Genomic DNA, 25,157 nt, shown 5'->3' with positions numbered 1-25,157 from the left:
TCTGCACGTTATCAATTTTATTTCAATTCCGTCATAGAAAATCGTTCCCGATGCGATTCTCAATTTCTCTCCCCAAGGTAAACAAACTGCAAATGGACGATTTTGAATTCGCATCAGGAACACCGCGACTAGATGTATCGACGACGTACAAAGCAACCATTTCATCGACAGCATTTTACTTCTGTTACGCTATACGTTCATCTATAAATCATCGTCAATGCTTTATCATTCTCTCTGAATGAAAATGAACGTGTCGATGAAAATATTACCCGTAAAACGACTGTCAGTAATCTCAAGGCATATAACCCGAATCGTATCGCATCGATTCTTCGTCGTATTCGGTTATGCCACGCCACGCGCGATCCCACCCCTTTAATACCTTGATCTCAGTTTGTCAGGGGCGTAGTCGATGTCTAAGCATACGGATTACAAATTACTGGCGCCTGGCCACCGGTGCCCTCGCGTCGCGACGTGAAATTACGAGCCTCCTCTCGTCTCCAATTAAGCCAAGCTTCGCCTCGGTGTCTCCCTCCTAGTTCTGTCTGTCTTTCTCCGTCGTACACACTCGACCTTCCTCGTGGTAAAGCACGACGGGTGTCTCGGTAACACGAAGCTCCTGCCATTCCTCCTCTCGTTCGCCCTTCACATCTCTTTTCGTTCGTGTTGCTACCGGTATATCTCGACAGGGTCAAGTGGCATGCTCCCTTTTGCCACCTTATGTCACGCAGAGATACTCACCGCAGGATACGAATCTGGTTAATTGGCCCATTTAATTCTAATGGGCTTCTTTGTGGCTGGACCCGCGACCTTCTTCCACAATTTCCTCTTTCGTTTGAGTTAGGTGAACGCATGGTCATTTGCGAAAGAAGAAACGTCGTTATTCAAGGAAGGACGATTAATCACGTGGTCGTCGTGTGATGTGCAACGCGGTTTTTATTCGTTCGTGCTTTTTCTCCGAGGCTTGGAATAAGTGAAGTTCGCCTGGTTGCCGCCCCGAAGAAATGATCAAAGGGAAAAAGTGTGATTAAGAAGGGTGGTGAGGTTTTATCTTTCGTGCGATTTGGATGGTAGACGGTGAATGCTTGGGTTTCTTGTTTGTTTTTTTTACGTTGGTATTTAAAGTTGGTTTAAAATAATGGAAAAATTAGGAAATGTTTGTAACGTTTTTGGGATCCGGGTATTAGATTGAATATAGCTTTTACGTTAGAATAGACAGCAACAAGGTTGAAAATTCGTGTTGTATACATGCACTAGACAAACTCACAGGTTACTATACAGAATGGCACTACCGAACAAGGTGTTACTTTACACTCGAAAGTAAATCGAAAATGTAGGAGAGAATTTTTTCGTTTGGGATCTCGTTTTTGAAAAACATTTGAAATGGAAGTTTGAAACGTCAAGTCTGAAATGGGAGCCGTCGAAACTCCATGCCACATGCCACACTTTGTTTTAGAAGTTAACAATGTGCATGTACATTCGACGTATTTTTAAACTCGATTTTATCGTAAAGGAAACGTCAAACGGAAAATTTTCCCGTTTCTCAATACATCTTTGCTTTTAGAATCTCTTCCTGCTCACAACTGTTCTCACTTATTACAAACTGTTTCGGTGTTAACAAATTCTCAAACAAATATGCATGAATAATATTTCACAGTGTCTTGCTGGTCAGTAAAAATATCTTTGACTAGAAGGAACCGCATCTAACTGGACAGTTAATAGGACGAGACCAGGTGAATTCCCATTCGACCAGAAAGCATTCTGCGTTGCACGAGAACGCTTCTCTCTGCGATGAATGGTGCTCGTGTACCGGTCCGAGCTAACATGATCGAACACAAACAACCCTGTGGCTGGCCAGTACCTCCAGATTGAACCACTAGATTTCATTGCGTGGAGATGAACCACTCAAAGCACGCTCGCCACGACCAGGCCACTCGTCCCGATTAGAAGTCAGTGGCTCGCGCGACCCGTGTGTTATTATATCCGGCCGCTAACAAGACCCTCTTGCGAGTGAAAAACCCAAGTAACCAGCACAAAGGGATAGAGAGGTTCGATCATCGCGTTTGTTGTTGTCGGACGTAATATCTGGCTCTCGTTTGTATGGGTCAGTGGTATGCTCGTCGATTGAATCGTTTTTTGGTCCAAGGAGACGGTACTGAATGATAATAAAGAAAAATTAAGTTTTCAGGAATGTAAAACCTCTAAATAAGATTTATACATTTATTTAAATGAAACGAAATATATATGAAACATTAGAAATTTGAGAGAAAACGAACAAATGAATGAGAGGTTTTATCTGGCCACGTATATGTGATTTCATTTCTTTATGTATTTAATGTTATATTTTATTTTAATACATATAATCTTTCGCCAAATTTAATTGCTTGAACTAAAAAGAGGAACCTGCGCGTTAATTAAAATGTGAAATTTTTTTTATATATTTGTATAAAAACCAATATTCATAGAGTTATAAAAAATTGTACATAGAACAGTCGGAATCAAATAATTTTCTATTTTTCTCCTCGATGAGAATCGAACTTTCTAATTCGAAATTAACGCGAAAACGGTTTCCCAAAGCTCGTGGGCCATCTGTTGCCACGCTAATTGCGAATGGTTGTCAGCGTGAAATGTCCACGTGGAATGAAATATGAGCCACGGTTTCAGCGCGGAAAGGCGCGTGTTAATTGTTTTTCGTCAATTATTCATCGACTCAATTATGTACTAGGTCTTTGGTAAATTGAGAGAAACATTCTGTTATTTGTTCTCAATTACAACGATCGACTTGCTTCGACTATTCTGTTACAACGAATAAAACTTCCAACATATTTCCCCGGGATTTTCAGGTTTATTAAAATGTAGAAATTTCAATTGCAGAATTTACAAACTGTGTAATACTCCCTCGATATTTTATTTTACATTCTCCATTGCAACGTTGGTGCTTACAGAATCCCCGAAACAATAATTTTTTATGAAATCCAATGATGAATTCAACATTTTCGGAACGATTAAAAATGGCCAACGACTACGAACAGGCGACGATCGATTCTCGTCAATTGTATTTTCATACGCGACATGCTCCCATGTATCAGTGACAGTAACAATCTTTTGCACATTTGTTATTCCGAAGAGGGATGAATTGGCAAACACCGGCTCTGCCATGAAATCCGTGCTTGAATTAATATCAGGAATATCGAATGGCGTTAATGCATTCACTTGCTCACCAACATCTCTATATCGATTGCGTACTGTTATTATTTTTGGAAACGATAAAAGATTTCATTGGTATCGAGCAGCCCCGATTATTCCACTCGATTTCACTTTTGCATTCATATTTTCTTTGTCGTGTATTAGCGATTCCTCTGCGAACGAGAAAAATAAGTTGTCTAATATTATTATGCATATTATGACTGTTAATAAGCTTGGTAATCGCAATTGCAATGGTTTTTACTTTACACCTTCATCATCTGGAATATTTTTTTAAAGAAACGCTGGTTTTCTTCGTTTTCGCTCTTTATCGAACGACAAATAGATAAACAACGAGTTGTATATCAATTTTTTAAATGAGTAAAAATACGACATCCTGTGTTTTTTATAAACATCATACGATGATTGCGCGAGTATGATACCCAGTAATTAGGAAACAGTCAGGAGTTAGGGGCCGATCGTCACGAAACCTACTAATTGCGGCCCATTAGAGACCGACAGCTCAGTTTCGAGTTTACCGATGCTTACAGCTCATCACGCAACACGAAACGGAGTAACTGCGGTGTCAGCTCTCTTTCTTTCTCTCTCTCTCTCTCTCTCTCTCTCTCTCTCTCTCTATTTTTTCAGCAAACGAATGCCAACGAAGCTTGTTAATCTTAAAACATGTAATTAACACGCGGTGAGTCGATGTAGAGGAATTTTTACTCGAATTCCAATGTTGAAAAAGTTGTAACTTGGTTAATTATACGTTGTAAGAGACACGACAGGATGATATTTTTATCGTCAATTAATTTTAATTTCTAAACTTTGACCGATGGCCAATTACTGAAGAATCAAATTTTTAAGCTAATCTTCGTGCTATATAGACCAAGCTGCAATAATAAAGACGTGTCGTAATAAGAATGTGAGTATGTGCAAATGCTTTTTGTATCTACTGTAAATGTTGTTGGTACAAAACTAAATTGAACAGCGCGTTAATGGATCACAGAACCATTATACTGACTACGAAAAATAACAAAATTTATTAAACATACCCATCTTAAACCGCGTTATCTATCCATATGGACACATACTGATATATCATTCACAAATACGTAGTCTCAAGATAAAAGCGCGTGTTCACAACAATAATCAGCAAATAATTGCTCGACCAGAGAAATATATTCGGCATCCGGAAAGACGCAGGACGATAACCCAGAGCAATTTTCGGTCCACGTCCGTGGATTGTTCGATAACAGAGAGAGAAAGGGAAAGAGGGAGAGAGAGAGAGAGAGAGAGAGAGAGAACGGAGTGAGGAGGATAAGTTAGACCGTTTCGTAAATACGGCGGGTTGGAGGTGGGACGTTTCTCGACACGTGGAAACACAGGCCAGTTGGATTGACCCGGGCTCGAACATTGTTCCGAATGCAAATCGTAGTTTACACCGAGTCTCGGTCGGGACCACCCTATCATACTCCCTGATGCAGCCTCGAGAACGTCAGCCGGCATCTCGATGCCAGGGAGCGAGTATTACTTCCAGTTGGAAACCGGCGGAACGCTTGCGTGGCAGACCCTCGCGGTCCAATTCCGCTCTCAGGGATCCCTTTCCTCGATATCTCGACTCGTTGCGACGCATACGAATCCTGTTTGCGAGCTGGTAATTTCTACGATCGTCCCACTACTCGAGACGAAGTTGGGGAAATGGTGGGTGTCGAGGGTTTCTTTTGGTTGAGGTTGCCGTCCTCTTTACAAAGGACGCGGAATTGAAGTTTCAGGTTGGTTATGTACATCGGATAATGTTAATCTTGGATATGGTTATTTTGAGGGTTCTTACATTTTTTACCTCTTTTAGAACCTATTGTTGTAGGAATTTGAATTCTTATTGAAATATTATGAGAATGCAAATCATTTCGTAGTTGTATCTGTAGGTATTTCTTAACGAATATTTCAGAAATTTTCATGGAACCATTTAAAATCATTGTAATGAATTTAAGAATTAATAAGTTTGGTTTAATATTCGATTAAAGTTATTCGTACCACACGAGTTCAAAAAATTAATATGGTACAGAAGATTTTGAGGAACAACAAGCTGCCGAGAGAAGTCTACTAACGAAGGAAGAGACTTACTCGTCGAAAGTGGTTAATGCTCGTTTTTGTATTTTCGATGAAGTTGTTCATCATCGATGTAAGAACTCTGCGTTATACTTCTCTGAAATATTTCAGGCGGGAATTCACTTTACCTCGAACATGAACATCCTATCGTCGATAGGATGATTTTCATTTTCTTCTCCGACGTAGCCGCGCTTAACGACGAAAACCATTAAAAAGCATTCACGCTGAAGCATCGTTGCGCAACGTCGTTAACTCTTGGTGGATACACACCGGGAAAGACGGTTAAAGTGTCCATGCTTTCGAGATCTCATTACCCACTCTGCTTAACAATCACTCAACAAGTTCATGAACGTCTCGGAGGATTATGGTAACGCGAATAGTTTGACGTAGTACTCTTAAAGTATTGCCCGCGAAATTAATTTAGAATAAAGAATAATTGAAAATGATTTCTACTCAAAGGAATTCGCATCTAAGGGAATTAAAAAACTTATCTTCGCCAAATGCAAACTCTCGAAAAATATTGAAATTCCAATAATCCAACATCTCGCTCCAATGCGGCCAAACCAAAAATATTTTGCGGTGTGTCGATTAGTTGAGAAAGACGTAACGCCTAAAGGGAACAATACGTAATTTTATAGTCGATATTAAGGGAAACGACGGGAAGTCTGGAATATTCACTGGCCATTCCCAAAAGAGAAGGACCGAAAGCATGACTTGGCCCGACCAGAACAATGCTTGTGAATTTAGAGCTTGTCAAGATGGCGGCCTAATTAGGAGGAACGCAGCTTAAATATGAATGTCGGTCAGAGAAAGAGAGAGAGAGAGAGAAAGGATACGAGGTTTATGAAGAGAAAAAGACGAGCAATGAGAGGCCAAGGGTTGCGTACCATAGCCAATGAGCTCGCTTCGCGTTCCTCTTCTTCATCTTGCTTCTACAAGGGTTAAAAGCCGGGGTTATTCACCTGGTTATGCATAATGCACCGTGTGTGATGGATGATTTATGTTGTGTGTGTGCTTTTGTAATGACGTGCTTTTATATAAAAAATATCGAGTAAAGGGATTTGTCATTCTAGAAACATACCGTGATGCACTTGAAGTAGAGATAAAAGAAAGTATTGCTTACTATGGAATTATAAAATTTATATCGTAAATGAAAATGCCTTTACTGTTGATTTTATCATTTGCTACATTATGTAATTTTTTAAAATTACCGATTGTTTATTTGGAATATCTATACGTACATAGGTATATGTGCATTTGGAACTTAATAACATTTCATCATCTCATTAGTCTGAATTAGCAGTGATTCCATTTTTCTCTTTTTCTCTCGCATTTTATCTTCCATTATCACAAATTTTAGAAGTGGGTATACATTCAAGCTTTTAAATTTTCCAATAACTTGTTATCGACTGTTCAACGTGTGCTCCAGTGTCTCTTAATTAAATATAAGCTATCAAGACACGTCCAATGAAATGGAGTCAGAGGTGCATGGTCGGGGTTAGCACCGATTTCGCGACGAACACTAATTGCTCTCGAGAATGAAGATTGATCCCGGCCTGACATCTCACGGGTTTCATCAAATTGGTCACCCATCAACCGGCTGGCTAGTGGCTGTCTGCCAATTCGAGGAACGATTAGGGATTAATGCAAGTAAATAGATGCCAATGCTAAGCCATCTTTGCGCCAATCTGAATTATTCATCAAGTACTTTATGTACTCACTACGAATCTATTATTTCTCCTTATCGTTTAATCTTTTAGAGGATTCCTATTATTTCTACGTGTTTGTCGCTTTCTCTTTACATTTGAGAAATTCTTAATGTTTCCTTAGCATTACAATGTTTATGCTTACCAATTTAATATTTCCCTAAGCTCTTCATATATAATGTAATATATATAATTCATTGAAACTGTTTACTATCAATATAAACAGAGCGAAACGAAAAAATGTGGTTTTATTTTACGAGTAAAAAGGAGTCGCTGAAACAAATAGCGAGCCAATTGACGTGGCTTACTGGATAGGCGAAAGGAGAACGAAAAATGCGAATACAGAGAGGGAAAAGGAACGAAAAGAAAAAGAAACGATGACAACAGGCTGCCCCCGCTGAAATTCTGTTTGCAAATGTTCCGTCGAAATAACCTCTGGCGTATAGTCCCGCGGAGAATTTACTTTGGCGGGACGAGGGGTTTCCAGCTATAGAAAAAATTGCTGCTGAAGGTCGATCGAATCGAGCCGGATCGAGGAATTATACGGGTAAACCATTTTACTCGACGTGTAACTGGTGGTCTTCTTTTATAGTACGTTATCAGAAAGGATTTAAAGGAAGAATTGAAAATAGGGAAAGTAAAAAATAAAAAATAGAATTTATAATATCAATCACGTACGAGTTAAAAGAAATTTAAAAGCAAATATAAGTGTCCTTACCTTTCTATTTCATCACTAATTATTTAAAATTTTTAATGTATTTATAATTTATTTTTATTAATAACCGTTTTAATATATTTGTTTAATTTTTAAAAAACGCCAAATCTGTTCGTTTCGTAAATAATTTTTACACTAGATCCACGCTTTTGATTTTCTAGTTGACCGTCGATTATTATCTTAATTTGGACCAATTACAATTATATGCATAACAAATATTATAACAAGCGATAGTGAACACCCTTCGATAAATTCAACGAGCTCAATCACACACGCTTATTCCTATAAAATCCAGAATTGCTTACCACAGTAACCAGAACGTCACGCACCACAAATTCAAACTACCGTCCGAACTATGCTTCCCGACATTAATTCTCTATAGAATTGACATCCTCAAATACGCTTTCAGATCTTTGCGTCAACGTTAACACTCTATCCACCCAAAATATCATTCGGCTATCTGATCGCCAAGCATGATAATTTACAATGTCATTAAATCGTCATTGTATAAAAAGGATTCCTCGAAACAAGGACGAACTACTTAAAGAAATATTCATATAAATGAAATAAAAATTGCTTTTCAAAATTATCTGTGCCAGACGGAAGCCAAGAGATTAGAAAGATTTCCCATTTAAACAATCCAATATGCATATTCCAAAGAGTATCAGCAATTCTCAGAAACCGATCCAAGTTTTAACCACTTCGAGGAGAAAAGAAACAACGAAATTCGATTGTAAGGTTCTTTCGATAGTTTTTTTTAACAACGTACTCAAAAGCGTTGACAGACTCGACGCGATTTCGTGAGAGTAAACGAAAGCTGTTGTTTTTGTATCACGATTACAACGCTGCAAAAGAAGAAAAAGAAGAAGAGAGAGAGAGAAGTCCTCCTCGACATAATACATTCTTAAGAGGCAATTGAAAACCTTTCAAACCGTGCAAACAAGCCTCTGCGAGGGCCTGCGCGTTAACTCGATCAAGATCTTTCACGTGTGAACAGCGTGAACTGGACGAGTCCTTTGGGAACCCAACCGAATATCGTCGAATATATTATCCTGCAACCAGACAAGTCCGCGAACAGCCATCGATTCTCCGACAGAAAATTTATCCGCTCTGGCGAAACGCAGCCGCTAGCTCAGTTTGTAATAAATTATGCCTCGGTAACGTAGCGGAGAACATTCGAAATTAGCTATCGGCTTTCAATAACGACGCGTTATTAACTAAAGTTGGAATAGTTTCACCTAACAATTACATGGTAGGCACTCGCAGTTTGCAGCTGGTTAAGGAAGAGAGTTATAGTATGTACATAGCAGCTGAGAGATTTAACATTTGAAGTTTAGATACCTTTGCTGAGAAATAGGTTGGCTACTTTACTTAGCTTAGGATGAAAAGTATTGATCTAGAAGTTGTTTCTAACTAGAAAACAATAATAACTTTTAAGAATACATATTTACGTATCATAGATCGCGTATTTGCACACGTTAGTTACAATATTAATAATATTGTAATTACAAACTCCAGTAGTAATCCATAGTCCAATTATTTATAATATTTATTTGTATATATATGCTAAATTATGCTATACTACGAAATAAATGACTAAAATCCACGTGTAACATTTCAGAATCTTCAACGTTCATCCCGCGATTTAACCATTCGCTTATCTAAGCATTCATCCTCATATCCAAATCCAAGAGGACCATTCACTGTGTCACTAGTTGATAATTCGTGCCATATATCGATTCTCCAGTGAAACATAATCGGCACAGTCATCCCGTTGTTCTTATTAGAATTATATCTCGTGGCTCGCGAAATGAGCAAGGCTACTGTTTTCGTTGCCGAATAAGCAAATTTGGCACGTACCGGGAGGCTCGTTGACCGTTTTCCACTGACAGAAACATAGAAGGTGTAAAAGCCAGTGGTGTCCAATTAGCGGTCGGCAATGCTGACCGGCCCTAATTCACCGAATCCCATTCTACCTTCCGTTGAACGCCCATTTTCCCACGAGTTAGTGTGCGGATGCGGTCAAATACGCTTCCAGTCCGCGTACTATCGCGCGGAATCGGGCAATAGCCGAAAATCATAAGTCACGCGAGTCTATATATTTCTTTTCTCTTCTTTCGATTTTGTTGCATGGTTCAACAGAGAAAGAGAGAAAGAGAGAGAAAGAGTAGTTTATTGCAGCAAGCGATCCTTTGGTGTGGTGTGTAGACGCGTTGTTTATGGAAATTTCGCTGGCGAGTATTTGCGTAGAAAAACAATTCAATCGATCGAGACTCTGTTTGTTCTGGCGCAATCAATTTGATGGGATGCGTTACCATCGAGTGTTGGGCCCGGTACGTAGCAGTTGGAACTTTATTTTAAAGAGAGAAATATCTCGTTTGAAGCTACACGGTGTTAAGGATAGAAACGATATTTTTTCTTTATTTGAAATTGTTATCGGCTTGAGAAGGGTTGAAGATAATTTTTCGGGAGTTTCTTTTTCACGGAGACTATGTCTACCCTCTATTGGCGTAACAAAGTTTATTGCTTTAAAACTCCTATCAATCTCTTTTAAATACTAGCTCCGACTACTTGTACCGACATATTTGTCACAGCTGATCGAAAATTGTTTTTGTCGTTCAAACTTGAGATGGAAAAATGGATAGACATGTTTAAACGCCTTTTTAGCAAATAGTGATCCTAATTTTGTTTATTAGTACATTTGATTCGAAAAGTCTTCTATTGAAGGATACTATTGACTAATTGATGAATTTCTCGTCGTGTTACTTCTTCGTATTATATTATCTTTAAATATAGTAGAAAGGAACAAAAAATATTTCGAATTTATCTTTATATAGAAAATATTCTACTGTTTAAATCTATCTATCTAGAAACAGCCTTTATACTTCCATCCACCACAAAAGAGGGCTCAAACTATGCCCTGAAATTGTACTTCGCCTCGTCAAATACTTGGCAAAATCTCGTTTCATCGCGCACATATCAGCAGCATTTTGGCAAACGGTAGAGATCGATATTTCTGGTAACCCTCCTATTTTTCAACGACCTACTAGCATCCCCTTTGATACCAGCACTCAGAATTTCAACGAAAGACGCGGATTGTCTGGAAAGATAGCCACGGCGTCGAACGTGAAATCGTCGTAGCGTGGCACTCGTGACAACAACCTCTGGCTTCTTGCCGCGAAATTTATTTTTCTCGGAGGTCGCTCGTGAACGACGACTACGTGACAGTCAAGACAGCAGAGGGAAAACCGTGTGGCAATAACCCCTTCGCGTTTCAAACGAATCGCCCGCAGAACGAGGGTCAATGCCTAACCCTTATTGCGCTCGTCTCTCGTGCGCGATCTCGAGAATTTCATAAAAAGAAATGTTTTTCGCCCGAATGTTTATGTAGCTCAAGGAATTCGCTCGAATAGGATTGAACGTGGTAATGGAAAACGGGTTGACAAATGGAAATCGACGATAACGATATTGCGTTTTTCAACAGTCGAAAACAGAAGGTGAATCAGAGATACAGAGCAGTTATGATAATATCATTAGAAGTTATTTATCGAAGAAGCAATGAAGTTTGTTTTTATCAAAGCTTGAAGGTATGGTCATAAAAGTACCAAAAATTTGGCCATTCGCTATTAATTCGTTATAACATTTTCCGTCATTACTAGACTATGTACGTTTATAGCGCAAAACTGTGTAGGATATCCATTATATGTAAAAATATATAAAATATCCAAAAAAATTCCCTTTACAATATTTAGTAAGTAAAACAGATCTCTGAGTAGAGTCTATTTCTTTAATAATGGTTATAAAATATTTTAAACGCTCTCTACTCGTTTTCAAATTTTAAGCTACTTTTTTCCAATTTCATACAGATCAGCGTGTTATTCGTGAATTTTTAGAAACTTCGGATCGTAAAAAGTGCTCGTGACCGCGTCTCGTTCACGTAGGTATAAGCAATTCATGACCGATTCATCAGGGCTAGTGTTTGGTAGAAGGCACGACAGGGAATAGCGAAGGAAGAGATACTCCACCGGAAATTACGCTCTCCCCATGGAGACAGAGCTTCCGGTTCGGCTGTACATAAGCCATCTCTCTGTAAGAAGACACCAGAAACACAAGTGCACACATATAGATAGCTTCATAAACTCATAGCCTCGAATTTCCAACGATTCATTATCGCTACTCTGTGCGATGTATAAGAGAAGGTTAGGTAGCATCGAATGCATTTTTGTGGTCTACGATTTAATTTGCTATAGAATTTAAACAGTAGTAGTAGCATCAATGAAAAATATGTGTCTTTGTAAGTTTAATGTAGATAATTCAATCGTTATAGCAATATTCAGTGTCCACGAACAATTATTAAATCATTAAAATCTTGTTGTAACATTGTAAAAATGTTCAGTTCATGTAGTATTCAGTTTAATTAATAATATTAATATTGATACTACCGTGTTATGGGAATGAAGAAATAAAAATTCGATAATAGTTTGTCTCAGATTCTATAGGATGGTAGAATGAAAGTAGGGTGGACAAGGGCTATCAACTAAGCCGACTGATCTCTCGTCTGTCCTATTGGCATCTCAGAATCGGCATGGTTAATCTCTCGATCTGTTTAATACGAGGGCGTTAAATGAGCTTCCACAGTGCTTCCGTAACCCTTGTATCTATAGGCAACGATACGTTCATAATTCACGCGAAAGCCCGAAATCTTTGCTTATACTACATATAATAAGTTGTCTACCATACCAACTTATAATTTATTATTTCATATTTTTATTTTAATCTTATGCTTTCAACAGCTTGTTCGAAGTTGTTTTCCTTTCTTTTGAAGCTCATATTTAAATCCACGCTGCATGTTGTTTCTGTCGAAAATATTTTCCCCGAAGTCCATCGTATTTTATGTCTTTCGGTATCGATAAGTCATCGTTCCTCCCGACCAATGAGAAAACTCATAAATTTTTTGCACACGAACGACGTGAATGTTTCACGACTGGAAATTCATTGCCAGTGCACGCTCGTTTACTAAATGTGTTGGACCTTCCCGTCGGAAATGTGTATACGGATGTTATATGGCCAAACGCAGTTCGATTCGACAGGCATTACCTCTTTTGCTGCGAGTTTAAATGGATGGGAGGAGGCAAAGTAGCATAAATTCAAACGAAATCGATTTAAATGGAAACATCCCTTAAAATTATGGATGGATAGCGGAATAGACTTCAGGGTAATGGGATCGTCAAATTTGTTGCGATTGATTTTCATTAAATATTGGTTTCAATCTGAGCAAAAATATATTTGAATTAAAAAAGCTAAAATTAGAGTTACGATATTAAGAGGTTCGATAGATATTATTTTAGAAAGAAACATGATTTTTCTGTGCGAAATCTATACTCTACTCGATGAAGGTCTAAAGTATGATAGAACATATTGAAACACGCTTCTAATAACGATTTGTTTGTTCTGATTACAGCTGGTGGGAGGCGAATTCGACATGGAACTCAACTTCGTAATTCAGGACGCACAGAATATCAGGCACATGCTGGAACTGCTCGATCATTGCCCGCCCAATCTCCAGGTAAGCATTGGGCGTAACGTTCGCCTCGATCAAACTAATTATCCAAGGGGCTGGGGTGTTATACCACGCCACAAATTTGATTCTACGAAGGAACACACGATCACTGCGATCAATACGTCAAACTTGCTCGTAATTAATTTCTTGCTCGCCCGCTAATATGTAGACCATTTCTTTGTCCCCTAAGAATCCTAATTTTCTCGTGGTTTAAATATTGAAAATGGATAAAAGACATAAAAATAAATCGGAGACGTAGAATAAAATTTTTCTATTCAATCCTGTTAAATCTACTGGAAAATGTAAAATTTACGTAAAGCTCCTAATCACGTTCAGCAAAGTTACAGACCGATAAGCTGCGTGCTATATCATGATATACCTTTTTCTCAAACTCGCTGTTGGAAAAAAGGGGAAGTTCAAAACTCTGAACGCGCTCGACGGGAAAAAAGAATTGAAATCCATTACGTCGCAAATTTCGTTCGAGGGAGGAAACGAATGCGCAGAACGCAAATTTTTTTTTTTTTTTTCACCCACCGTGAAGCCACGGGAATTTATCAACCTCGTCGACGTCGCTTGCATTGCTGTCTCGATTCAGACACGTTACCAGTTTCAAATCGTTACCAGTTTTCTTCCTTGATGGAGAAAAATGGAACTCGCGAAATAGTGATATGATTTGCTGCACGAAAATTGGTATGATTTTATTCGTTACAAACGGTTGCAAATTAATCAAGATCAGACACCAATCGTTTCGAACTGTTTTATTATTCTTTTACTTGTTATAAAAAATATACGACAGTTCGTGCAATTATTCGAAAACTTGTAGAACTTTCTTATAAATATATTATGTGTTATGTATAGAAAATGTTGAAATTTAACAAAAAATTTTTGTCGTGTCTGTATACGCTGCTAATGAAATTTCAAAATATTTTATGTAACATATACGATATATAAAATCTTTTCTGTGTTAAGCGTTGAAATATTTTCGTGAGCCCCGTATATACAGAAGGCATAGAATTAACTGTGTAAAATATATACGTACAAAAAGTGAAACCATCAGTTAGTCCACGCAAAACAATGCTCGTCCATAACACACGATGCAAGAAATATCGCTCTCGTTCGAGTTGGGCGTGCAAGAAACGTCGAACCGCTACGTCGCGCCGTTTTCTTCGCAACGTCGATGCATCACGTGTCGAAAACGGTAGTCGTGAAAAACGCAGCACTATTACTGTGCTTCGAAGTCGTTGCATTCCGTCTCGTTAAGGGAGCCATCAGAACGACGAGATACAGGCATAAGGATAAGAAAGTTTCGTAAGTAATAGCCGGTGCTCGGCCGCCGCGTCAAGCGAAGAAAAAGCCATTTACTCTTTCCACCGACACGACGAGTTGTTAAACTTGCGCGAGCTGCTTGCGTCGTGGCGAGAAACTTTCGATGTAAAAGTAAATAGAAATTTAAACTGTGTACACGGAATAAGTTATAAGAGCCTTGTTCTACCGTTTCTCGCGTCCTTTGATCATAACAGAGGAAAACGTTGTTGTACGGTTCTGAACTTTACAATAGAATCTAATTTGTCGCTTCATTGATGCAAGTTTCACAAACGAACAATTTGCCTCCCCTTGTTTTCATCAGTTTTATATACACGTATTGTTATATCATAATCTAATATTTAACCAGTCTGACAAGATGGAATGTATTAAAATCTAGGAACATTTATTGTTAAGTCCGGTGACTCTCTATACAAACCAGGCTCCACGCCGCAGATAAGATGGTTGCTAGATATCCACACACCCTCATTGCGTATTCTTAATAATCTTAAGGACCCACCATAAATCTTGACATTTTCATAATTAAGATCCTTCAGATCAAACAAGTATCTTCTTACTTCAAGTGTTCCTTAAATTTATTGTCCACTCCGGGAAGGTACGATGTCTCCCGCTACCAACTTTTTCTCGGGGGCGGCTAGAACCCTTCCTTGTCCACCAACTTTTTCTTATCCAAACAGAAGCAATAATTATTGCCTTCACTTTCCTAGCCAAAATTGCCATCAACAAATCTAATGGTCCCGTGCGCCAGACACACCCATCAATAGCTTTCCTCCGCCACAGCATCGTCACCGAACTTCATTGGTTTTCCATCTTTAGATCAGTCAACATCTGTCTTCGGTTTTTCATGCGTTGACCAGTCAATGTCTTGACTGGTTTATCAGCCTTAGTTCAGTCATCTGTTTAACTTATATCTATACACACCGAGCGTAACTGTCTATGTCTACAAAGTTGTTGGAATAAAGTGTATATTATAACCTGTCACGTCAGTGTTATAATCAGTCCAACCATCTCTATTATCCTAATCGGAATAGGGGATCGATCATTTCGTGGCATCGATTATCTAATCATAACGGGAATTTACGACTCCCGTTAGCGCGCTTCTTCGCGATCGCGTCTCTCCGCGAGCGATCGAACATTTATTTTTGTGGAAATTCCGTAAAATTGTTGAATCTAAGTGGAAGAAATAGTATCGAAGAAGATATTAAACAAATTCTTGAAATTCTCTTCCATAACCATAATGTTGAAAAACAGAAACCGATAACGTAAATTGATTGGAAAGAATCGTAAATGAGATGTTGCGTTCGCGCGACGAATAAAGATGCAAATGTAATGGGAAGTTGATTAATTGGATAACGTAAGTCGAGTGATTAATCTATTAATCAGACAGCACGTTTTTAAATATTGTAACTTGGATAAAAACAAGGATAGTTTCATTTCAATGCAAGTTAAATCGGAAAGTGAGAATGGCTCCTACTTTTATATTCCATTTCCAAACATATCCCAAGTTCTTTCATTAATGTATGCAATTGAATAATGCTCTCTCTTGCATCATTTGACACGCTTTGGCATTTCAATTTACATAATCGAATAATCGATAACCAGAATATCAGTTTCCATATAATTTGTATATGGTCGCTTGGGTAATTGACGTCCTACAGTACATTAACTGTATATCTGTACATTAATGTATATCTTTTAATATCTACGAGGTTACGTTCGTTTTGCTCATCTTCGCGAAATCTTTAATTATTTTGAACATGAAAAAGGTTATAAAACAGACATGTTTCTCGTTTTATCCATCTACGTGTTAACATCAGGGTACGCCAGAATGTTTTATACATCTCAATATTTTTATTAACTGACAATGAGATACGAAACGAACAGGGCATGTAGAAATAAAACAATATACCATCAATATATTATGTAATTTTAATGTTATTAAAAGAGGATATAGAATTTTTGAAAACAAAGAGGTACCACAGGATACGAATGAAAATCAGTTGTTTGAAACATCGAAAATAGAATGGCAGAAAATATTAAAAGTTATTCAGTGAAATAATAATTCACAGGAAACAATTCTCAAATTAAAATGTTACCTCTAGCAAATTCGATCGTGTCTTTGATATCATTTCAGTTGCGCCCAAAATAATTTTTATATCGTCGCAACTATAGAGAACTGTCAAGTGATCCGCTTTAAGTAGTACATCTTATAACATGAAATAGTAATAACTAAAAATAATGATCAAAGCTGCGGTATATGTATCCTAAGGCACTGTAGTAAAATTCAATATTTTACTCCTTGTTCGCGGTTGATAATAAGCAAATCATCGAGAAATGTGTATTAACAGAGGATAATAGCTCAGTAATACGAATCTACGGTGTGAATTCGCCGTATCATCTTGACAGAATTGCCTGTGGCTGATATAATCTGTTGGGGATCGGTTTCTGGTGTCCTCAGAATCCGGTTCGAGCACGTTCCTGAAATGTTAATACTGTTAAGGGAGTTTCCTCGTCGATGTCTCCAGCTGTACAATGCTAGTTCTCTACATATGAGTGTCTTATATGTACGTATATGTATAGGAAATGTCCTGAGAAATACATATGCATGTACATAAATACACGTACATAGAAGGCTCTAGTCATTGAAATCTAAGCCAGGCACGATAGAGTATGCAACGTGTTACTTCAACGAACGTTTCGTGTATTCTTGTTGTCGGAATAATTGAAGGAGCACTTGATTTGTAAATCTAGCTTTTTGTAAGTGACCTTTTGTAGAGAATATGTAGCGTAGTATGGGAATAATTAAAGATTTCCGATATATATGACTTGTGTGAAAAGAATGTTCTTCCTTTTTAGATTTCTGTAAGAAAATACAGCAAAGAAGATTTAAAGGGTCAGGAAAATATTTGGAGAAGCGTAGAAAAGTGTTCAAGTGTCAAAAGAGTTTCGTACTGTATCAAACCAAAGTAAATTAGTGTTAATATGTGTACTATTAATTTCGAAGCGATGAAATTTAATAGGAGGTTTAATATTGGTATGATTAAGCAAGTAAATTTCAATGTTGATCTGGTGTACATAGAAACTTTCAAAGTTCCTCTGTTTATCCACTTCAGTCCCTTTTCCAACGTTAGATTTGGAAATAGAAGCAAACGGCTATATACGAATATTTATTCTTTGAGTCCTACAAACAAACTGACAATAACCAGCGGTGAAACCTTTAAACGAGATCAATAGAAACCAAATTGAACTTCCCGGTACAAAGACCAACCAACAATAAACGGTTTCCGTCCTTGCGCGACTAGCTTGTACTTGAATATCAAGACGAAGAGAAATAACGTTTCAATAATTTCCATCGGAGGTTTTCTCGGCTGGGGTCTTTGTACCAATTTACAGTCAACTGTTATTCACCTCGGAGGCAGAGGTTGACGTTCCTCGAAAGATACCAACTAGATTGAGAAATACACAATTAAATGCCGACTATATTTCCTCGTTATTTACCGTGGTAACCTCGTTGCAACGTGGTAAGATTTGCAAAGAGGCAATTAAAATGAATGAAACATCAGGTTACGGACTTGAAAGGTACCAGTCAGAGACAAGAAAATGTCGCTGCTCTGTAAAGCCGGTAAAATCAACGAAAACAACTGAAATATTGAATCTTTTCATTAAGCAACGTGCCAGTAGAATTCCAATCGAATTTGCTGTGTCCATTATCGCATGGTTGAAGGTTCAAAGGCGCGAATCCCTGTAACCGTACGCGACTCGTTATAGAACCTATTCACAGCAGAGTTTTAACATGCATTGCCATTACGCTTTATACCACGTTACGATATAACGAACACGATTCGAAATTTTCTTGTATTAGATTTTCTTCTTTTTCGTTCATCGTTGTTGAACAGCATGGTTGAGATACGTTTTGGAATTGAAGTTTTTAAAGTTCGTTTTAAATTACATTACTTATGTATGCATGTGTTTTGATGTTTACCAACCTGGGTGTATTTGCAAGAGAAATTTAGTTTATATGCATATGACAATACATAGCAAATGATAATTAAATTGTGAATCCTGTGGTATATTGAGATATTAACGTATTTAGTTACCGGTGTAATTCGAATATTCTTTATAAATTTTCAAACACATACTTATATTCATACGGTCAAGTTCAAATCTAAATATTTAAATAAAAATTCAAATTTTCAAATTTAGCTCTTTAAATTACAGCGAATTACTATTTCTCTAACATGATTTATGATAACTGAATATTGAACAAAGTTAATTATACGATAGCCAACCTGTTAATTTCAAGCTTTGATAAAGTAACGTTTCGTATTCACTGCATTTGAAATCCAAATAAAATCGTATCGGCGGACGATTGTTACTGTAGGTGCTAGCTCGGTGATCTCAATTAATTACCAGGTCTGGCAACGTTGATACAGCTGGTGGTTAACCGTATTCCGGAGGAAGTACTTCAGATACAACCATTTACCGGTGTCGTATCGATGAAATGTAAATTTGGATAACTGCTTGCAAACGTCATTCATGTCGGTGCAATCTGCACACCGAGCCGTCTATCTCATGCATATGCCTCTGGCAGACTGCGCTATCGCTTTCTCCTGCTATATTCGCTTTTAAGGAATAAATGCGACCCGTGTTTACAAGTCAAGGGTCACCGAGGTCGTATTCGTGTAGCGAATTTGCAAGTAAATATCGGACACGCAAATTTCGCAAGTTATGACATGGGTTATGATACCCCAAGAGTCGCGTAAACTGTTTATGAGTGGATCATAGTTTTATAAGTGGTACCATAGTCGCAATATAGCCGTAAATTATATTCCTAATATACATTTAAAGTATTTAAAATAGCAGTGATGTATTTTCTAATCTAAAAATAAAATTGGATAATGAATTATTCATTAGATATGTAGATAGTAACAACGTGACTATTTTTAAATATTTAATGTCTGTCAGCGTATCCATCTTTAATATTAATCTAGCCATGGTAAAACCTGATTTTAATATTAATTTAATCTTCATGTTGCAAAACCGTGAATACCTTCTTTATAGAAATTTCACCAGCTACGATTTACTTTTCCGATAATTCGGTAAACTATGAACTATACCTACTTCAGTGCAAGCTCGGAACCATTTGTCAAGGTGCAAATTACCAGTTAAGTCAGACAAATCGCGACAATGGGAAAACGCAGTCGCGCGGAATAACCGGAAAGCAAGGTATATGCAATCAGTCCGGACTGACGTCGACGCAATCTCGAAGAACAGCAAAAATCTCTTCCTCTCCTTCTCTCTATCTCTCTCTCTATGTGTTTTCTAAAAGTGATTGCGAGCAAATTTATACGACAATTATACAGTTGGACATCGGTAAACTGTTAAATCCATTCTAGACAAAGAAACGTTTGAGTTTGTGTCACACTATGCGCTCTTTGTCCGAACAATTTGACGTAGATGGTTTCACCGAGACAGATTTAACAAGTTCTTCACGGCATTGCGAAGTCAATGAATAACACTCGCGTTTCGCGAACTATAATAATTTAGCGATATAACTCGGATATCGCGGGATTACCGGATGACGCTAGCTTTCATAAATTTCAGCCTGAGTTATGGACATAACAATTTCGTCCTGCCATGACAGTTGAGCATCGAAAACACGTACACAGCTAGTCGGACATAAATTTGGATTAATTTCGTGATAGATCAACGAGATGGGGAGATGAGATAGTTCGGGATAATATGTTTGGTGTTTTAAATAAACAAGTAAATGTTAAAATTCACAGGATAATCGTGTAACACTGATCAAAGTATAACCCGAATTTGATCGTGCATTAATATGGAATATCGCGTGTATTTTAGCATTATGACAGCAAATACAATTATGCAAACGGAATTCTATTCCGTAAATAATGAATAATGAATATAGAGTATAATAAGTATAACAGTTATAACAAAGTAAATTGAATGCGTAAAAATATTAGAAAGTACAATAAAATGAGGTATAGACGACAATATAAGAATCGCCTAAATTCTAAAATTAAAGGATATTTACTACAGGTGAGATTTAATTAGTCAAAAATCTTCATACGCACAGATACAATGTTATATAACAATAATAATAATATTTTTTCCAAATAGCTATGATATTTATAAAGAATCATACATTTTATGTTATGCATTTGATGGAGCATTTGTAATTTTTATGTCTTCAATATTTGTTCGCATATTCCAAAATGTAAAAAACTATTGAATAAATAATATATCTTTCACATGCATATATTAACTTTTAATTTCTGTTGCATACCGACAGTATGTTGCTTTGAAAGAGAAAAGCATATTGCAATGAAAAAAGGAAGAAAAAAATGGAGATGAGAAGCAGAGGGGAGGATTTACGTTTCATCGAATAACCATTTATCAGAATTTCGAGCTAGACTAACAAAATACAGACGGGGCCTGTAACGCGTTACACAAATCTGCAATGTTGCGGCGCTGTTGAAATTGGACGATCTCCAAACGCTTCCAAACAGCGAAATAAATATGGACGACGTATGAAGCTGCCAGATAAAATTTCCCAATGAATTATTACGCGATCGTGTAAATAATCGGTGGAAATCAAATTGGACAAATAAAATTCGTACGAAATCTATAAAAAATTCGACCGTACATGGTTTATCGTTTATAGAGAAAATATTTCTTAAAAAAAGATACCTGAGTGACGTTTGATTTTTTTAGCAACATAAAATGATTCACTACCATAATACCTTTTGCGGTCGACACTCTTTTAGAATCGGCAAACTACGAAAATTTGTTTTCACTAACAATTTATTCAACGTCAATAAACTTTAGCGCATGAAATTAATAACGCACAAATAATTCAGCATTCATGGTAAACAACGAAACAACCATCGAACACAATCGTTTGTATGACAGGATAGAATCGATCGAATTACTCCTGCAAATTTCTACAATGAAGAAACTAACGTATTCGCAGCCACGTCCGATCGTGGGATACGCAGGTGTACGCGCATGCAAATGAAGATCTGTTCCGAAATGAAATGTCGAAGATAAAATCTGTTAGCGTGAAAACGGAGTAACAACACGATTCAACAAAGATTGAAAACCTTATCTTCTGCGCGATGCATTAATTTCGGTTTGTAAATTATGTTCTATCGAATGCAACGTGCATTTCATTTACTCCAGCGATAAATTAATAGTACGAGAGTTTAGTTGGACGCCACTTCGATCGCTGGACAGACACGTCGAACATTGTCAATTCAGTGGTGAGAATGCTATGTATCCTACGGTCTGTCAGTTTTGCAGTGAGCCATGCTGTCGTTAATCTCTGCCCTCTATTTTCCATTTCGAATCCTACATCGATCGATATCCGAAATTTACCGTAAACAGCTTTGGCTTCAAAATGTCCAACGAATTTAATTTTAAATTTTATTTTTAATTCAAACGATATCCCAACTCCGCGAATTTAATATAAAAATTCAAATCATTCTGAATAAAAAATTTGAATATTGAACAGATCACGTGAAATTCTATAACTGTGATATAAAATATCACATTTAAATGATTTTTGCCCTAAGAAATTCAATATAGACGGACGTCGATTCAAGAGAATCGATATATCATTCTTGATTTAGGAGACTCGATAGTGACACCTTTCTGGACTCGAAGTAATAGATACAAACGATCTTGGATTCGACACATCAATCTAAACCCAAGGGATCTGATACAGACTACCACAGAGCCAAGAAACTTAATTTAGATCAGTGCTGGTCCCCGGGATTTGGTGTGGATGACCTGGATTCTTGGACGTACGTAGTATATACGCCACCTCAAGGTCCAAGGATCGAGATCGATTCGTTTAGATGTTCAGTAGACTGTCCAGTTTCCTCCAGCGTTATTTGTGCGGAGTTTCTTCGGTGAAAGTAAGGCTGCCAGCATCGTGTCCCTTTGAGTTAGGGTCACTTGTATCGCTTGTGTCACGTATTATTTGTCCCAACCCCTTTGAGTCAGAATTGACTGTTCTCCATGCCACTCTTTGAGTCAGGATTATCTATCTTTGATCCGAACTTGACTACGTTGGTCTCCTTTGATCTGGAGCCGCCTTTAGTAATTCGTTTTGACGCAGAGTTGCAGATCTGGCGCTACCTTTGAACCAAGCTGCCGTTATCCTTCTCTTGTTTCATCTATGACTACTTTTGTTAACTTCTTTCAATCTAGAATTATCTATGTTAGACTCTTCTGATTCGAGATCACCTTCCCTCAGTCATTCTAATCCAAACTCGGGTGTGAGAGATTTCTGTAATACAAAACTATCCCTTTTACGCTATCTTTTTGATTTAAAATTATTTGTCGGAGATGAAAGAACATCAGGATTTCCCGGCTGAAATGTTAAGAAAAATCCCAATACCCTAGTCCAGACTTTTACTATAGCTACACTTAAGTAATAAAAATAAGAAATAGTTCTAATGTTTCAATCTGGCTTTATGACGATGGGTTCGGGCTCGAAGTGATATAGCGGGTTACTAGACGTAGCCACAGTCACGAGAGGGACATGTACCTGACAAAGGTATGGAATGATTATATGGCCCTCATTAAGAACAAAGATTGACCAGAGAAGTGGGGACAGGAGTATATAAGGGCAGTTTCTTTTGGATCAGGGGAGTTACGCAGATAGTTAGTTAGTTAGTCGTTGGACGCATTGCTGATTGAGTTATTGAGACAGTTATCCGCATCATGTATCACGCTAGTAATCGTCATCCCGTGGACCGTGGATTCGTTATCGAACCTGAACTCGTTGTCACCATCATCTCGACCATCCTATCGCTGCTACGACTCATAGCCTCTTGTAGTGTCCACATTCGTACCAATCAACATTAGCTACATCCGCGATGTAAATTAAGTAAAGGATCATCGAACGCCCATAATTCCGATCCTTCTCCGACATATTTATACCAGATCTTTTCCTCTGAAGTTTTTTAAATCGAACGGGAAGATTGGCAGTAACGAACCTTTTATTATCGTAACACTTTCATAGTGTGATCGTTTGATACAATTTCTTGACTTTTAAATATCCAATATGTATAACGAATATCTAATGTCAGATTTTTATCGAATATAGCTTTTTAAATAAATTTGTATGCTTAAAAGGTAAATCAATTGGTATTAGAAAGTTTCAAAGTTGCATATTCATGTTAATTTATCTTTCCTATTCGGCAAATCTCAAATGCATTCTACCGCAGAATGCTACAACGCAATCTACTTTCCAAGCCACAAGTGGTCAAATCCCTTCACTCTGCCACTTCGCCATAACTCTGCCAAGACATTACAGCAAATAATCCATGACCTAGTACCAAAGATAACGAACATTCGAGACCGCGAAACTTCACCCAAGTTCGTTACAAAGTCATTAATCATACAATTTAACAGATGTTGGAGGCGCGTTCAGCCCTATATCCTGCATGCACGCCAACGGTACAAAATATTTTACGTGGGCCTATTAATACCACGCGTCGTCAGCATTATTCGGCCGTATAATGCGAAGCGAGTATAAACAAGCATACATATACTATAAGTTAATACCGTACTACAGAAATGAAGCTGAAAGCGCAAACGCGTTTACGAAACGTCAGGTCAAGTTTAATGACTCAACTTCGCTGCGTTTCTCTCAGAAACACGATGAAACATGGATGTTTCCAGTCAACAGGATTCGCCGCGCATCACCGGAAGCAGCGAAACTCCAAGGCTCGTTGCCAGCTTGTGAGTTTTCTAAGCATAGCTATACATTACCATTGTTTTCTTTTCACATTTACTTAATGAACATGTTTGTGTAATTTTTGCGATGATTATGACATAATCGTTTTTATTCGTCGGATTTCAGAGAGCCTCTTATAGAAATCTTATGGAATGAATGCATATTTGTATGTGTCTACCGGTATTTGTTTGCATGACAAAATGAGTCATGAAATATGAAAAGATTCATATAATTATTGTGAAGCTTCGATGAATGACAAACGAATGAAACGACAAACATAAAAGTCGGTGAACCTGTTAGCGAAGCAACCAGAGCTTGAGAATCGTACTGTCCACACATACAACGCGTAGCGTTTGAAATCAAAATTTTCGAATGTTTGTTCTTTTCATAAGTTTGTTAAAATTTCAATAAAATCGCACATTTTTCAAGTATTTATTCATCATCATCAGGTATTTACTCTTGGTTCCAGCACCAAAGAACGGTAAATGCCTCGCAGCTATAGGCTTAATTCATTGCAAACGCGCATTGATATTTTCCAGCTGTTTCACGATTGTATTCGCACGACGGGTATACATTCGCATAACAGGAATGTCTTTAGTTATTAGCCAGGTCGGGATATTAATCCCGGTTAGTGGCAAGTGGCGCGATAATAACGACACTTGCGTTGCGGTCAGCTCGAATTTATGTCGACCGAGCTCTTGTTGTCGTAGGTTCTGTCGGTCGGAAGCGAGTCATTGTCGAAACATCAGAGCATCGACGATAACCACTCTTCGTCGGCGATGCTCCATGTAC

General features: G+C 37.7%; 1 protein-coding gene across 18 annotated transcripts in view; it reads left to right on the top strand.

The window, feature by feature from the left end:
- Positions 1-25,157, top strand: part of rg (A kinase anchor protein rugose) — a 416,363-nt gene that overhangs the window by 256,662 nt on the left and 134,544 nt on the right. For all 18 annotated transcript variants that reach the window (XM_069131579.1, XM_069131556.1, XM_069131578.1 and 15 more), the window contains exon 2: positions 13,175-13,279. In XM_069131579.1, coding sequence (XP_068987680.1) covers positions 13,175-13,279 — 105 coding nt within the window. The remainder of the gene's footprint in view (positions 1-13,174; positions 13,280-25,157) is intronic.

The sequence above is a fragment of the Bombus flavifrons genome, chromosome 2, assembly GCF_040668555.2.
Source record: "Bombus flavifrons isolate JBK064 chromosome 2, iyBomFlav1_principal, whole genome shotgun sequence".
NCBI classification, from domain to species: Eukaryota; Metazoa; Arthropoda; class Insecta; order Hymenoptera; family Apidae; genus Bombus; species Bombus flavifrons.
The sequence above is the reverse complement of the archived record's forward strand: the minus strand, read 5'-3'. Positions and strand labels throughout refer to the sequence as shown.